This window comes from Babylonia areolata, chromosome 22 (assembly GCF_041734735.1).
Source record: "Babylonia areolata isolate BAREFJ2019XMU chromosome 22, ASM4173473v1, whole genome shotgun sequence".
NCBI classification, from domain to species: domain Eukaryota; kingdom Metazoa; phylum Mollusca; class Gastropoda; order Neogastropoda; family Buccinidae; genus Babylonia; species Babylonia areolata.
In genome coordinates this window covers 8,499,902-8,516,287 of record NC_134897.1, presented here as the reverse complement: position 1 = coordinate 8,516,287, position 16,386 = coordinate 8,499,902, and the positions used below count along the sequence as shown (strand labels likewise).

Below are 16,386 nucleotides of genomic sequence, written 5' to 3'. Positions count from 1 at the left end.
GTCCCAAGAATCAAACGTCCACCAGAACGAAGATGACAGAAATAATAAAAGCCTTGACCCTTCCACTACAGAACTGGTCACAAAACTGCAAACCCTACACTTCTGAGATTTTGAAGTACTGGTGACCTCACTGCATTTTTGTGAGGAATATCGTTATTTTTTTCTCCCCCTCTTTTCTCCCCCAAGAGGAATGGATGCAAAAACTAAAAAGTAATTACGCTTATTCCACAAACCTTTTGTGCTAAAACATTTTCTCCCTTTAGTTTCACCGCCAAAATACTCAAAACTATTAACATTTTCATAACAACTTTTCCCTAGAAAAAAACACCAAAATACTGCTTCCCATACTCTCCCTAAACACAGACACGAAGAGAAAATAGAGAAAATAACCCCAATGAAAAAAAAGGGGGGAAATACGTACTTGGTCTCATCCACGACCTCAACGTCGGGCTGAGCGGTGATGGGGGTGTTAGAGTGAACGGCTGTCGGGTCGTCCGTCGTCTGCAACTCTCCATTTGTGGAACTGACCACCTGCAACCACGGCAACAACAACAACAACAGTCAGCGGCCTGTTTAAATTCCTGAAACATGCGGCATGATGAAATATCTCCCTCCCAACCGTGATTTTAGGTCTGTTCGATTTTCTGCTTCCATAACTCATTTAGCTCTGAACACCACAACAATCCATGCTATAAGCATGGATCATAGAAGCGTTCAGTACTGACTGAGTTAACAGGAATTTTAGGTCTGTTCAATTTTCCGCCACATTTGGCAAGGGAGAACTATACCCCCACCCTCCCACCGCCTTACCACGATTCTAGGTCTGTTTAGATTTTAACTTTCTACCAAATTATACACGAAAAACAAATCTCCCCCAAACCACAGTTTTAGGTCTGTTCACATTTCTGCCATATTTGGCATGGTGAATCTGAGAAATCCCCCCACCCCCCTTTCACTCCCAAAACAAACCACAATTTTTTTTTTTTTTTTTTTTTTTTTAAAGCTCCATGCAAATTTCCTGCCACTAACCACAATCTTGGGTCCCTTTAACCTTCTGCCCAAAATTGGCACAGGTTTAATGTCATTTCTAACCACTATTTTCGGCATAATAGCTCATAAAAGAATACAATTAAATGAATGATGGCACAATTTTTTTTCAGTATGACTAGCCTTTAAAAAAAAAAAAAAAAAGTCTCAAGGTTTCTTGCAGGACTGCTTTTAAATTGCTGCTTCTGATAACAAGGCTGCTAGTGGACTGCTCTCATGACGAAACTAGCCTGGAGAAAAAATACTGAGGAGGGAGAGGAGTATCGGCAAATGAAGCGCTCTTCTTTTAAGTGTCACGCTTTGTTTCAATTAAATTGCTGGAGTCAGTGAATGGGACGTTATTCTGAATTACGTTACAACCAGAATTATCTCCCAAGGCTGTGTTTGAAAGCATCTCTAAGGCTTTTAATTCTGAGAATCTCTCAGCCTTTATTTTCAAGCATGATCAACAACAGCTGACAATTTTCTCTTTAACAAAACCACTATGGAAAGCAAGTTTGGGATTGTGACGTTTATCATTCTGAAAATATTCTTGTTTGGGTGTGTGCCTGAGGGTTGGTGATAAAAGTGTCGAAGACTTCTGGGATGATATAATTACTACACCAATCTGAAACGTCCGAATGATTTTTTTTCCCAATGGTAACACAACAAACCGAATAAATGTCAAATAGACGGCATTTTTCATGTAATGGCAGGTACCAACCATCTGCTAATGGATCTTATACAGAGAACACTTACAATCCAATAAAACTTTATAACACACGCACACACGTACATACATACGTATGAATGTATGCGCTGTTTAGCAGAATCGATCCTTTTTTTATCTCTAAATTGTAACCCCCAAAACCTTAAACAGAAAATGATGAAATACTTTTTTTTTTTTTTTATTTCACTAGAAACTTGAAACACATAGCAGCAAAAAGAGACAAAGTAAGGAACGGAATAAAGATCACTCCTCTCCTAAAAACAATAGCCACAGTTTTACAGCAAAGTTCACACACAAGGCAATTCAGTTCTATCACAATGCAGGCAAATCCATCAAAACACAATACACTGAGAGCCATCTGATTTCTTTTCTTGCAATTTAAACTACCTGTATTAACCAAGAATACAATACAGCCTTCCACCTCAACCCACTTTTTTTTATATATATATATATAATTCAATACTCCTAACTCACATAAAATGCTTTCTAAAAGCATTACACAATTACAAAACACTTACGCATCGCAAACTAATTCGTAACACACATTCCAGACTACAAACTGACAAGCAATAAAGTCTATATTCCTAGGAAAATTATAAGAAACATGTACCAATTTCTGCAACACAACCCCCCGGAACATGGAATGTTTATACAAATACGTCACTGATATCAAATAAATAAACAAGGTGCATGTGGGCCTTCTACACATTACATACATAAAAAAAAAAAATTTTTATTTTTAAAATGCAGTTAGCTTCCAAGCAACATGTTATTGAAGTCGTGGGTGGGTTGGGTATTGTATACTGTTTCTCTTCATCATGCACTGCCAGCTCATATTCCCATGCTTCCTTGAGAAGGAATAAAATGCGGAGACACTGACAGGAAAAGCAAAATGAAATAACAAAGACTCAACAACAACAACAACAACAACAACAACAGCAATTGTTTAACATTATGGGAGTGAAGTTTAAGCAGTATACAAGACCTTCGCTTTGTCATCTGTTCAACAAAAACACTATCACCCAGGACACCAAGATTTGTCCAGAGAATCTAAGAACGCACAATCCAAAAGCTAGCTGTTTGTGACAAACATAATTATAATATCTGCATATGACTGATTTTTTTTTCTTTTTAAATGTGCACAGTAATAGTAAATCATCCCTTTTCAAATGTTTGCATGTTTTTGGAAAATCTTGGAGACACAGACACAGTCTGACAAACATGTACACACACACACACTCTCACACACACACATATACACACACACACACATTTATACTCTAACACACACAGTATGTCTACATCAGACTATTTTTCTTTAAGTATCATTTAGAATTGTCATGATATGTGTTATCTCAGTTTAACCCATGGTATGGCCACACATCTTAATTACTCTTGAAATTTTTTTTTATTTTTTATGACAAAACTCATTCACATTCCCATACATTCAATGAAACTTTATACGCCTTTCATGGAATATTTGAAAATTAATCCATGGAAAAATTAGTAGCTCTGATACTCAGCCATTGTGCATCAGCAATCAATTCAAAGAAAAAGTTTGATTTGCAGCAACTCTGTAAAATGGGTAGTTTGCATTATATTCCCCCGTTTTAGTTAAATGTATAAATAGTGTTCAACACCAAAGGCAAGATCTAATTTCTCTGACACCCCATTCTGCGGACCTCAACTATTCTCACACATCAAGCATTCCCACGTCGCACTAACTACCACATTCCATGCACTTCAGCTGAAAACAACTCAGCAACGCCAGCGGCTGTACACAGCAAGACAATCAACAAGCAACAAGCAGGGAGGGGAAGGTGTATATACACTGCATGCAAACACAAGACCAAAATGGCCAAAACAAAATAAAAATAAAAATAACAAGACAGCATTTCACCTGCCAAAATGGTGCACCAAATCAAATAAAAACAAAGGTTACCGTGACGTTTTTCGTAGAAGTCTTACAGAGCAACTAAAGATGATTCAGTTGACAAGGTAAGAATACAAGGCAACAAAAACACTCATTTCCGTGAAATATGACCAAAACAATTCCAGTTTCACAGCCTTACTTGGTTTGCAATCTTCCAAACTGAAATGAATCAAAGGACATGACAGCCATCTTCCATACATTTACATACAATTGACTGCTGGACAATTCATTCATAAAGAACATGCACACAATGATCAATACAAAAGAACTCGACCCCTTTTTAGACTTTCACGATGACACACAATCCCATTGCCAACATCATGCTACAAGTACTAGTACCACGAGGGGAAAGAAATGATTTTCGAAAAGGCAAAATAAATCAAATTAGAACCAGCAGATTCCACAAAAAGTTAAGACCAGCAGCAGAGAGAAGCGAGTGAGTTGTGCGAATGAATGGTAAAGAACCACAGAAAAGAAAAAAGACCACAAAAAAATAATCAAGCTGGGTTAATCAAGAAGTGGACACAACCCCTACCTGTACAGAACCCCCATGTCTATCGGCAGCTATATTAGCCCCCAGATAGTGATTGTGACGAGGTTGCTCTCCCCATGCGTGATGCCCCCTTTGAACACTGGTCTGAAAGGCAAATTAGTCGGGTTAGGGAAAGGACAGACCCCCGTCCCTCCCACCACACACACACACACAAGACACACACCGCCCAAAGCAGGAGAAAGTGGAAGGAAGATGTTGACACAGAACACATCTCCGGAGTGAACCTTCAAACGAGCCCCCTAAATGAAGTACAGAAAGGATTCCAGGTGAACTCTCCAGCTACTGAAAGAACAAATAAACCACCTGACCACCTTTATTGATGCCAGGTAAACACCTGCATAACAAGTCATCTGCACTAGAGATACAAGTTAGAAGTGAGATTGAAAAAAAAAAGACACTAGACTTCTCCTTTTACATTCATTTGATGTAGCAAACAGGAAACTAATGTTCATATTCAAAAGCGTTAACATTTTGAAGTTCACAAATTAGTTCTTTTCAGATATATATGACTTTCTTCTTCTCCTCATCTGAAACAGAAATATCTTTTTTTTTTTTCAAAAGTACCATTAAGAATAAATAAACTGACATGACTTAAGCTTATATTAGGAAAAGGATTAACAAAAATCATAAATACTAAATTAATATACAACTAACTGATGGACTGGCAATGTGTTTTATCATTCCACTTTTGTGAACATGTGTGTGTGTGTGTGTGTGTGTGTGTGTGTGTGTGTGCAAATGTTCTGCAAACATCTAACCAAAGATCTACATATTTGAAAGCAATGTGAGTTCATGTAGCCTTTTTCTTTAAAATCTTTTTTTTTTTAAATAAAAGAATTATGCTGCAGGACACAACATTCCAATGAACTCAAATGGCATAATGTATTTGTGTGCAACTGTGTATGTATGTTTACCATCTCTCTCTGTCTCTCTCTCACACACACACACACACACACACTGATCGAGAGAACAGTTTCACTTTATATACAGTAGAGGGGAAGGGAGAAGAATAAACAGTCCAGATATTTCACACCCACTGTCAAGCTCTCACTCCTGCTGCAAGTCCTACCAATCCCCCCAAAAAAAGTCCAAGCCTTGCCGTTAACTGAAACAACTGGGTTTTTTTTTTTTTTTCATTCCAATAAAATGATGACACACCCACTGTCATCAAAATACTGTGTTGCCAGGACAGTGCACACAATCCAAACTTGAGGAGGAAAAGCCACTGGGGTCAAGGGATGAAGCGCTCATCTGAACTCAATGCATCCAGAATAATTCAACAAACAGCATATAATAGATATATGTCTTCTCTGGTACAGAATCTTATATCACATGCTTTCTGATGCTGGGACGGGACACATACGCCACATAACTGAGCAGCAGCCGAGCAGGATCAATAACAAAGAGTGCACTATCAAAACGGGGGCAGATACAGTTTAGAACAGGTCTTATCAATCGGTGCCTGAAGAGTCCGAGTCCGAGTCCTCGCTGGGAGTGTAGAAATGAAACAACGACCACGCTTCAAACCAGTCCTCATGGCTCTCCGAATCAACCGAACACGACTGGAAGGCCGAAAACACAGGCTGCCGTGAACTGACCTGCAGGTCACATCACACAAAATCTTGCTGTCGTCGTGGTGTTGTTGTTTTTTTCATGCTATCACTCCTCTTTTTTGTGGTCAGTATGCTTCAGCAAATACCTGTCTTAAAACTTAAATTTCATGAAAAGACTATTTTCTACAGAAATGCCACCCAAAGGGTATCATTCCCATCCATCTACTAATACACAGCAACCATCAGGGGCAGTGACAAACTTCTCAAAGGCAAATTCCAATAAATCAAATCATCTAAAACTTCACAAGGAAACTACACTAACTACAACAGTCCGCAAGGGTGGGGAACCTACTGTGCAAACCACCCCCATCCTCCAAGGAATGATGCAGACTAGTTTTAAATGTTGTTTTGTTGGTTTTTTGCAGGTGCTGAACTTGTTCCCAAGTATACATAAGGGTTACAGCCCTCGGCACAAGGGAACCAACCCTCTCATGCCCTGGTCAACGAAATCAAGACAAGCTCAGCTTCAAACCCTCATGAATCATGTCGATACAAAAGAAACCAACAATTATTATGTGTTTTCCTTTCTGATAAAGTTTTTTGTGTTCAATGAAATAAAAAAAAAATTCATATATTCTTTCACAAGTAAAGCAGTATCAGCCTACTTTTAAACTTTAAGCAAAACAACACCAAATAGTCCTCGCTCATTATTTTATCACAAATATCACACTTTTAAGCTGTACACAAGACCTTTTGAGGTTTTCACCTTTTCAACATAAATGCTAGCACGCTGTATCACTGTAACTAGTCAGATAAAACCTTGCTGAATCTTTAATCAATGTATTCAAATCCTACATCAACTGGTGCAAGCTGTGCCAAAATCATTCCAAGAGTTTGCTAGAAAGAACAGTCAACGAACATGCAAACATACAGTTCTCCCAGTTTTCCCTTCAGTCCTCAAAACTGGAATTTCATACAAAAGGTAAAAAATGAACTGGTAACAAGGAAAATGGCTAAACATTAAACGTATTAAAAAAAAGATTTTCAAAAAAGAGTAAAAATCCATAAAACAAAACACAAGACAAACCAATGCAGTAGTTTCAGTCGGTTTGGGCGGTGGTTCGTTTGGGACAGACAGAAATCTTTCCTCTGGCTAGAAACAGGCAGAGTTGGCCTATTTTTCATCAGTGATCACAGACGTGTTTTTAGCAGATGTCATGCTGCTATGTCATGTCACAAATGAAGGCAGTTAACTAACGATTTGACAACTGGACAAACTCTCACACAAGACTTCAGTTTGTACTGCAATACAAGTTTTTGTGTAATTTCCTGATTTGTGCTGAGCTGTACTACTGTGCTGTATGGTGCAGGGTGGGGTGGAGAAGGGTAGTTGTGGCGTGGTAAGAAGGAATGGTGTTCGGTGGGGAAGAGGAGGGGTAGATGTAGGGTGGATGTAAAGTTGGGTAGGGTAGTGAAGTGGCGTAGCATTACATGGTGTTGCATAGTAAAGTATGTGTGAATTACACCATGTCAGACAATACATTGCTGATTTCATATTGCCTTAAATCATACTGTGTGATATACTCTAGCTGTTCACTGCAAACTGGCATCTTACTGTACCAATACTATGCCACTCTTAAGCTGATGTTTCTTCTTTTTTTCAGTCCTCATTTTCCATCAGATACACTTACCAAGCAATCTTCACTTCTGCCAAACGCACACAGCAAGTGTGTATACAACACAACAAGGTCACATTCCAACTCTACTGCAACTCAAAACTATGTTTACAAAGATCTTTACAAGTGTAATATGAGACAGCAACTGGAAGTCAGAGAAAGGAGAGAAGAGAGAAAGAGAAACACCATACTGAGATGTTAAAATCATTACTGTGCAACCTTTCCAAGCTGATTATTCAGAGAACCACTGGTGATCTTCACGATGATGTCAATGCTGCTCACACTCTCCCTGGCAAACTTTTCTCTGGCGCCAACAGCAAAAAATCCAGGAACTGGAGTGTGTGGCATGATATCATCGAGAGCATCACCAAATAATAGCTGTAATCCTCCCCAAACACTTGCCACTGTCTCTCTGTATGTCATCTCTCCATCTCTTGTCTCTAATCACTGCTTTGGTTAGTAATTGACTTAACTCAAGATTTCTTTTATTTATCATCATCCTTGCTTATCGCCTAGCCAACCTACCACACAGGGCCAAAAAGATTTCTTACAGATTCACACAAATACAAGACATGATACATTTTGTAAATAACCAAATGAATTCTTAATAGTACGAGACTCACCACATACATACTGGTGACCCAACTATTTTCATGCAACTTATGCTGACTACACCAGAAACGGGCCTTCCAGTTGATACCGTCATCAAACTGCCTACACATCCTCTCCTGTCCCTCAATTCCCCATCCCTAACTGAGCTCAGTTTAACGGCCGTACTGGCTTTCAACCTCAACATCAATTTTTTCAGTGATGGGATTTCGGTGAAGTTCTCAAAATCCATTTCACCCTGTAACAGCTACTTCTGCATCTAGAGCTTTGACGTAAAATCTTGGACAGAACAAGCCAATGCCACTGGGTATAAATGTCAATAAAGGACCACCACAACAGTGGAATTTGTATCCGAGGAACACATCTCTGTTAGCCAGAGCGACCAACAGTCCATCTTTGTACGAACATGGAAAGAAAATGAAATTATCATGACTGTTAAAGGCCACTGTTTTCAAATAAATCTGAGACTACAATTTTCTCACTTAGTAAAGAAAGTTATTTACATCATTCCTACTCAAGGTCAAAACTCATGTTCCAATGAAAATAGACCCTCCTTATACTACTTTTATTTAATTTCATGTTTGCTTTTAACTGGATATTTTGGGTGCTTTGAGCACAACACATTCAGATATCCTGCCATAAAAAATGTATATACCATCATTATCATCATCATTATTATCACTATGATCATTTTGTTACATCAACTTTCAATCTGGTGCTCTCAGAAAACATTTTTTTTTAAAGCCAGAATGTTAACGAAAAATGTTCTCAGCTGCTCCTACTGTTTATTCCTTACACCCCCCCCCCCCCCCCCCCCCGACCCCCCCCCCCCCAAAAAAAAAGTATAACAACAGTACAAGTTGTGATAAGACAGTGGTCAAAATGTTTATGAAGGAATCACAGCAACACTCTGAGAGATGAGCGAAGAAGACAAAGAAAATCCCCCAAGATGTCACCTGCCAAAGAGAGAGGAAGAGCAAGACAGAAGACAATACAGGGACACTACTCACTCTGGGCTGCGACGGGTGTCGCTCCCTCGTCTGTGCCCCTGTCTCCCGCTGCTGACTGGCACCAGACTCTGGCGCCACGGAGATGGGGGTCGACTGAAAGCACAGGCAACACTGAGGGCTTCCACTGAACATAGGGTTCGGTTCTTACGCACACACGCGTCACCAACAATGTTGGACTGTTAAAAGTCTGTTACTGGTAGTGTTGCTGTTGTCGTCGTTATTGTAAAGAAATAAAAAATAAAAGATATATATATAAAAAGCAAGGAGTCATCAGATAGATAGATACAAAGACACACAAACAGACATGCAGACTAACAGACAGATAGATAGATACAGACAGACAGGTAGACAGGTCACTAAAATCTGAGACATCTGGAGATTCAACCAAAGCAACATTTTTCATTTTCTAATGTCAACAAAAATTTATCAGACATTTAACTTAACAAAGATTTCTACGGGCAAAATTTCAAGAAAATAGGAAATCTTTCTGTTTTCAAATCTGGTTTTTCGAGCATTTACACTTGAATAGAAAAATGCCAAAGTTAATCTTCTTCATGTTCATATTGCGTGCGCACACACACACACATACACACACACACACTGGAGCATTATATCATAGAAAATGCATGCACATGAAACATCACCACAGAATTTCTCTCTGGTTTTGGAAACAGCTCTGTCACACAGAAACTGATTCTTCTATAAAAAAAAAAAATTTTTAATTAATGAAACAACAACAGAAGTCTACTAATGAAGAAAAACTTATTAACAAAATAACATGAAACAAACAAAAAATCTTGAAAAAATTAAACAAATACAAGAAAACAATTGAATCAAGCAAGATTACCATTCTTACCGGTTGCCTTCCCACCCAGTCAAACTGCCAGTCACACTCATAGTTCATCTTTTCCATGAGATCAGTGAACAGTTTCCGAAGGTAGTCATAGTCTGGTGTTTCGAAAAAGTCCAACCGCCGAACATACCGTAAGTATGTTGCCAGCTCTTCTGTAATAATAATATCAATAAAACTAAAAGTAATAAACAACAACAATAACAAAACAAAAAAATTATAATCATCATTATTATCATAATGATAATGATGAGGATAATGATAACAATAGTAACAGTATACAGTACATAATCTTGCATAAATCAACTAAATGTGTTGAGTGTGCGCATGTGCGCACACGCATGCACGCACGCACATATACACACGCAAACAAACCACCTGTAACATAGTGAAAGGAATGCTCTGCAAAATAAATGTCTTCAGATCAATTTAAAATACACTACGAGCTGGATGACTGCAAGTTCCAAACTTTTGGTGATACACAACATGTAGTGAAACTTTAAAAAAATATCAAAATGCAAAGCTCAACAAAATGAAATAAAAAATCAGTCATAAATTCAAGCTTTTACTTTCAAGCATGGTTATAAGAGTCTCAACCTGCAGCGCTCAATCCAAAAAGAATGAACAAGATAAAAGACCAATATCTGACTGACAATGATCATGAAGAAGTCATTTGTCAGTTGCCACAACATTTTCCATGATGATGCCACAAATGAAACCAATCAGCTGTAACTTTGACTTCTGCTAAATGTACAGGGTTTCTAAGGTCAGCCGCATATGTGCTTGTCCTTTAATTAGACTACAATGTTAGGGCAGATAGAACATTTTCAGAAAGAAGAGTTCAGTTATCAGGGGTGCGGTGGTCAAATGGTTAAGTGCACTGGAATCTTTTCCTAAGTTTACTCCCGTTGCAGCTGGTGGGTTAAAGGTGGGGATCTTTCCAATCTCCCAGATTTGCACAATATGCGCAGACCTACTAGTGCCTGAACCCCCTTCATGTATATGCATGCTGAAGAACAAATATGCACATCAAAGATCTTGTAATCCATGTCAGTATTCAGTGGGTTATGCAAACAAGAATATATCCAGCATGCACACACCCAAAAATGGAGTATGGCTGCCTACATGGCATGGCGGGGTAAACAAACAAAACGTTCAAACACACAAAATGTTACATGTCTGTGTGAGTGTGTGTAAGTGTGTGTGACTGAAACCCGACTGAATGACACAGGAAACAAAAGATGAGTGCCCAATGGAAGCTGTCAGTCACCTCCACTCAGATTAGCAGCCTGTTGGGAAAATGACTCCATGTTTATAAAGTGCTCTGAGCTTTGTCTCTGACCGAGGACAGGTGCTGAATAAGTATCCATATCATCATTTATTATCAGAATAATAAAATCACACTCATCAACAACATCAACAGGTTCTTTTCAGCATATTAAGTTGTGACCGACTGTCTTCAATGTTCGTGGGTGATGCAATTTTGGAGTTACTAACCTCAGAGCGCACAATACATAAGCTATGAATAATAATGTGGTCCTGTTGTGAAGAGGATTAAGTATTAGCACAAAAGCAGGTATGACAAACACTCGCGGTCTGCCATCAGTTTTTGACTAATCAAGAACAATCTGGGATGACAGCTGTTCCTATCCAAAAGCTGAGCTGAACTCAAGCATCGATAATAATATTTTTCACATAGCTCATACGTATCCAGATAATCTGCTCTAAGTGCTTCACAAAATACACCAGACTGTCCACTCTCTATCTTCGCCTTCCAACCCACTCCTCTCCACTAAAGCACGCACACACGCACGCATGCTAACACGCACATGTATACACATGCCCACAAACACACAGACACATGACATATCTTTCAGAGCAGATGTCTGAATATTTTGTGGCCATGTTAAGCAGTGAAAGCAGACTGAGTTTCAGATTCAGTTTCAGTTTCTAAAGGAGGCGTCACTGCATTCAGACAAATCCTGATATGCTACACCAGATCTGCAAGGCATATGCCTGATCAGCAGCATAACCCAACACGCTTAATCAACCAGACTGAAAGAAAAAAAAAGAGGTCTGCTGATTTTGCTTGGATCACATCAAGGAAAAACACAAGCTACTGTTTTCTGGTATAGCTTCATAGGCAGGGTAGAAAATTGCCGTAATACTTTAAACACGCTACCAACCACCCTCACACAGCCTCGTACCTGGAAAGTTTTCACACAACACTTCAATGGGCGTTGCTCTCTTTGTGTCGCCGATTTTCTGGTACCTCTCCTTCAGTGTGTCAGCCTTGAGGCCCTGCCAGGGTAAGCTGCCTCGCAGGAAGTACATGAACATGTGCCCCAAGGCCTCCAGGTCATCCCGGCGGCTTTGCTCTAAAAACAACAGTGATTCTGTTAGTCTGATGCTTGACAGACAACTAACATCAGCACTGCCAAGTAAAAGAAAAGGCACGCCGATATGGTGTTTACAATTAATATCTCTTAAAACAAAGCTTGGACCAAACTACACATTTTATACATCTTAAAACAAAGCAAAGACCAACAACACTGAGACAAGTCCAAAGCATTTTAAATCTCTGAAAATGAAGCTAAGACAAAATTTAGACAAGACTTCAATTTCCTAAAAGTAAAAGCTGAGATTCCAGCATTTTACATCTCTTTAAACTAACAATAGCCTAAGTTACAGCATATTAAATCTCATGAAACATCACGACACAAAAGGTGTGTTATAAAGGCAATGATGATATACCTGTGCAAGTCACTGAGTGTGTTTTTTCAGTTCACAGATGGCTACACCCTATTTCATGCAGGAAAATGAAGCATCCTTTCTCATCCACTTCTTCAAGCCACCCACACTAGTCATGCACCAAAATTAACAAAAACCTTTTCAGTTTCAGTAGCTCAAGGAGGCGTCACTGCGTTCGGACAAATCCATACACGCTACACCACATCTGCCAAGCAGATGCCTGACCAGCAGCGTAACCCAACACGCTTAGTCAGGCCTTGAGAAAACCACATACACACAGTGAAACCCCCCAAAGAAAAATAAAAGGGCGTCAAAGATGAATACACTTCACTTGGGAATATGTTAAAAAGGGGTGTTTGATTAGATATACTTATCATGTCACACTGGTGCAAACTAGACCTACACTTTGCTCTGTTGGCCAAACTCTGCAGCCAACACGGTACAAAGATACCTTCACTGGGCCCCGTTGTCTGCTGAATCAATCAACCCAAACCCCTCCCTTTAGCCAAAACCACAACACAGGACCTCTCCTTACCACTCAAAAGCGGAAGCAGGGTGTGTGAGTTTAACGACCAACTGGTTCCCCCCGTTAAGGTCATGTATTTCAGTGCTGAGGTCTTGGTGCTGTGATACCCTTCCCTGTTCAAGGGTGTAGAGTTCTCACACACTAAAGATCCTTCTCTACCTTCATTAATCTCTCCAAGTCCAAGTCGTCCCAATACTCATGCACTTCAACAAACAAATAATTCACACAGCAATCCTGACACAGCCCCAAAACCTGCGATAACCAAGTGATTACAGCACTGGACTCTCAATCCTTGGGTCCTGGGTTCAAATCCTGGCTGCATCCGGTAGATGAAGAGAAGAGGTTTTTCCGATCTCCCAGGTCAGCACATGTGCAACCTATCAGAGCCTGAACCTCCTGTTGTGTGCATACACAAGCAGGACATCAAATACCTTAAAGATCCCATAATCCATGTCAGTATACAGGTGGGTTATGGAAACATTAACATACCCTGATGCACCCCCCGAAAAAGAGTATGGCTGCCTACATGGTAGGGTAAAAACAACCATATACACAGAATCCCACCCATGCATACAAATTAACAAAACAACTGCAGCTCATAAACACAGAAGAAGAAAGGCTTCAACAAAGAGATGATATCTATGCAGCAATCCTAACCAAACACACAACCTCCAAAAAACCTCAAAACTTTGCAGCCACACACAGGACTCACCTTTCCCTAAGTGTGTGTTGATGCTCATGTAGCGAGCGGTGCCCGTGAGACTCTTGTGTTCCCGGTAAGGTATGTGTTTGTGAGTCTCGGGGTCTATATACTCCTTCGCCAAGCCAAAGTCTATCACGTGGATGATGTGGGGTTTCTTGGCCGACTGGCGGCCTATCAAAAAGTTCTCCGGCTTGACATCACGATAAATGAGGTGTTTGGAGTGAACATATTCCATACGTGTCAACTGCAAAAGAAAACAAAATCTTTTTTTTTTTATAATGTGTTTTTAAACCAGCAGAACACCGGCAAGAGAAAATCACAATAAAGTCCATACATGTCAACTGCAAAAGAAAACAATTTTTTTAAAGTATTTTTAAACCAGCAGTAGACCAGCAAGAGAAAATCAAAGCTTTGACAACAAAGTCTTAAAAAAGAATCCCTCAGGCTCAATATTCATCAATCTGCACTTCTGACATAAGAGAGACAAAACAACAGAGTAAGAGTATGATTTATTGCAATACAGGGAAGGCAGAGGGAGAGAAAAGAAGTGTGAGAGAACAAGATGGGAAAAAAAAACAACTGGACACAGGACAAGACTGCAACTGTCAGAGTCAATGGATAATACAAATAAAGGATATGGTAGCATAAAAAGGCAGGCTTCACTCTGCGCAGTCCAAAAGAAGAATGGGAAAAAAAAGGCTGACATGTAAGGAAAAAAAGGGAAGGGGAAAAAAATTACAAACAAAATGGTCAAAAGCTTTCAAAATTTATGATACCTCTGAAAAAAAAAAAATCTGCTTCCCGACTGATGTCATTGCTAAAAACAACTCCCTTCTCGTCATTTGTGGCTTTAACCTTTGTCACAATCACTGTTAAAAGATATTTTGAACCAGATCAACTATTTTCAAATCTTTTGCCATGAATGCTGGGGAGAATAAAGTGCACACTCTGAATTCAAAACAAGAAATCCTTGTAACCCAAAGACTGACATTCTATAATTTGAGATTTGAAATCCTTGTAACCCAATGACTGACATGTGAGATCTCTGAATTAGCACCAACAGGATGTCAAGTGCCCTGTTGGTCACGCACTGATTGAATTGAGATGAGTGCAGGCTTGACTTAACCCCTTGCTTGCTGAACCTTGGTAAAATCAGGTCAATGTGTCAGGAGTCTGAAGTACAGAACTACTTTTTTATGTGCTTACCAGTGATGTCAGTGTTTTTGCTGAACAAAAGTAATGTCATCCAAAGAGAAAATGGGATATATCCTGACAATATGTTCTGTCTTTTTTCACAGAGGTGACAGCACTTCACTGAAAAGAGCATACTCATCAGCAACAGCCAAGGGGTTAAATGGCAAGCAAGCATTCCCAATCAGATAGTGGGGTTTTGTTTCTTCTTGTTTTCGGTTTTTTCTTTCTTCTTTTTGTGTGTGTGTGTGTGTGTGTGTGTGTGTGCGTGTGTGTGTGTGTGTGTGTTGTTGTTGTTGTTGTTTGGTTGGTTATTTTGTTTGTTTTTAATCACTTCCTGATTTTCTTTAAAACTCATTAAACAAATCTGATGTCAAAATATAAAAGAGGACATGACAATATTTTAGTCATGGCATGTGACGGGCACAATAGCTGGGTGGTTAAAGGGTTGGACCTTTCAATCTGAACATGAGGTGACCAATCTTGCATGAAGTGACTCATCTAGCAGCATGGATAAGCAGTACGTAAGGTGTCCTCAAACACAGTGTGCTGGTTCAATGGTGCATATTCCAGTGGTGCAGGGGGTGGACAAAAATGCACGATGGACATGCTTCACTGAACAGCACACACACTAAACTGTGTCAGCATACAATCCAGAACTTAATAAAATGACAACAGATTTTAACTGTGTTCCTGATCTGGGGCAAACCTGGTTGTCTGTCTGTGCACTTTTACAATGCATGTGCTCAGTCTATGTGTGTGAGTGAGTGAGAGGGAAAGAGAGAGAGACAGTGAGACAGAAAGACAGAAGACAGAGACGGAAATAGAGAGACAGAGACAGACAGAGACACAGAGAGAGACTGAGTCTCAGTGTGTGTGCGTGAGACAGAGGAAGACAGAAAAGAAAGAGAGAGAGAGAGAGAGACTGAGAGAGTGTGCATTTGCGTGCGTCAGACAAACAAAAAAGAGAAAGACTCAGACAGCATGTGTCCAAATAGAACCACATCACAAAAAGTAATAAGCAAACTACTTCCTAATTCCATTCTTTTCTTTCCAGTTCCTTCTTTCATTCAACGATTCATGAAGATACTTATGCATAGAAAAAAAAAAAAAAGACCACCCCAACACAAAACATCCATCGCTACTATCACAATCAATCTCACCAATGCAAAAGATCCATCACTGCTCCCACAATCAGTCTTTCATTCATGTACAGATCTCTAACACAACTACGTACCAGCTGCACGGCGATCATGAGGACAGTCTTGAGGGAGA

At 39.6% G+C, this 16,386-nt stretch overlaps 1 protein-coding gene across 7 annotated transcripts in view; it reads right to left on the bottom strand.

Annotated features, from left to right (window-relative positions):
- Positions 1 to 16,386, bottom strand: part of LOC143297379 (casein kinase I-like) — a 55,126-nt gene that overhangs the window by 10,507 nt on the left and 28,233 nt on the right. For 3 of the 7 annotated variants that reach the window (XM_076609690.1, XM_076609692.1, XM_076609689.1), the window contains 7 exons: positions 16,349 to 16,386; positions 13,930 to 14,164; positions 12,148 to 12,318; positions 9,938 to 10,095; positions 9,091 to 9,183; positions 4,225 to 4,326; positions 422 to 531 (listed from right to left, as the gene is read on the bottom strand). The exon at positions 16,349 to 16,386 is cut by the window's right edge and continues 111 nt beyond it. In XM_076609690.1, coding sequence (XP_076465805.1) covers positions 422 to 531; positions 4,225 to 4,326; positions 9,091 to 9,183; positions 9,938 to 10,095; positions 12,148 to 12,318; positions 13,930 to 14,164; positions 16,349 to 16,386 — 907 coding nt within the window. The remainder of the gene's footprint in view (positions 1 to 421; positions 532 to 4,224; positions 4,327 to 9,090; positions 9,184 to 9,937; positions 10,096 to 12,147; positions 12,319 to 13,929; positions 14,165 to 16,348) is intronic. The other 4 variants (XM_076609695.1, XM_076609693.1, XM_076609691.1 and 1 more) reach the window with 3 other exon arrangements.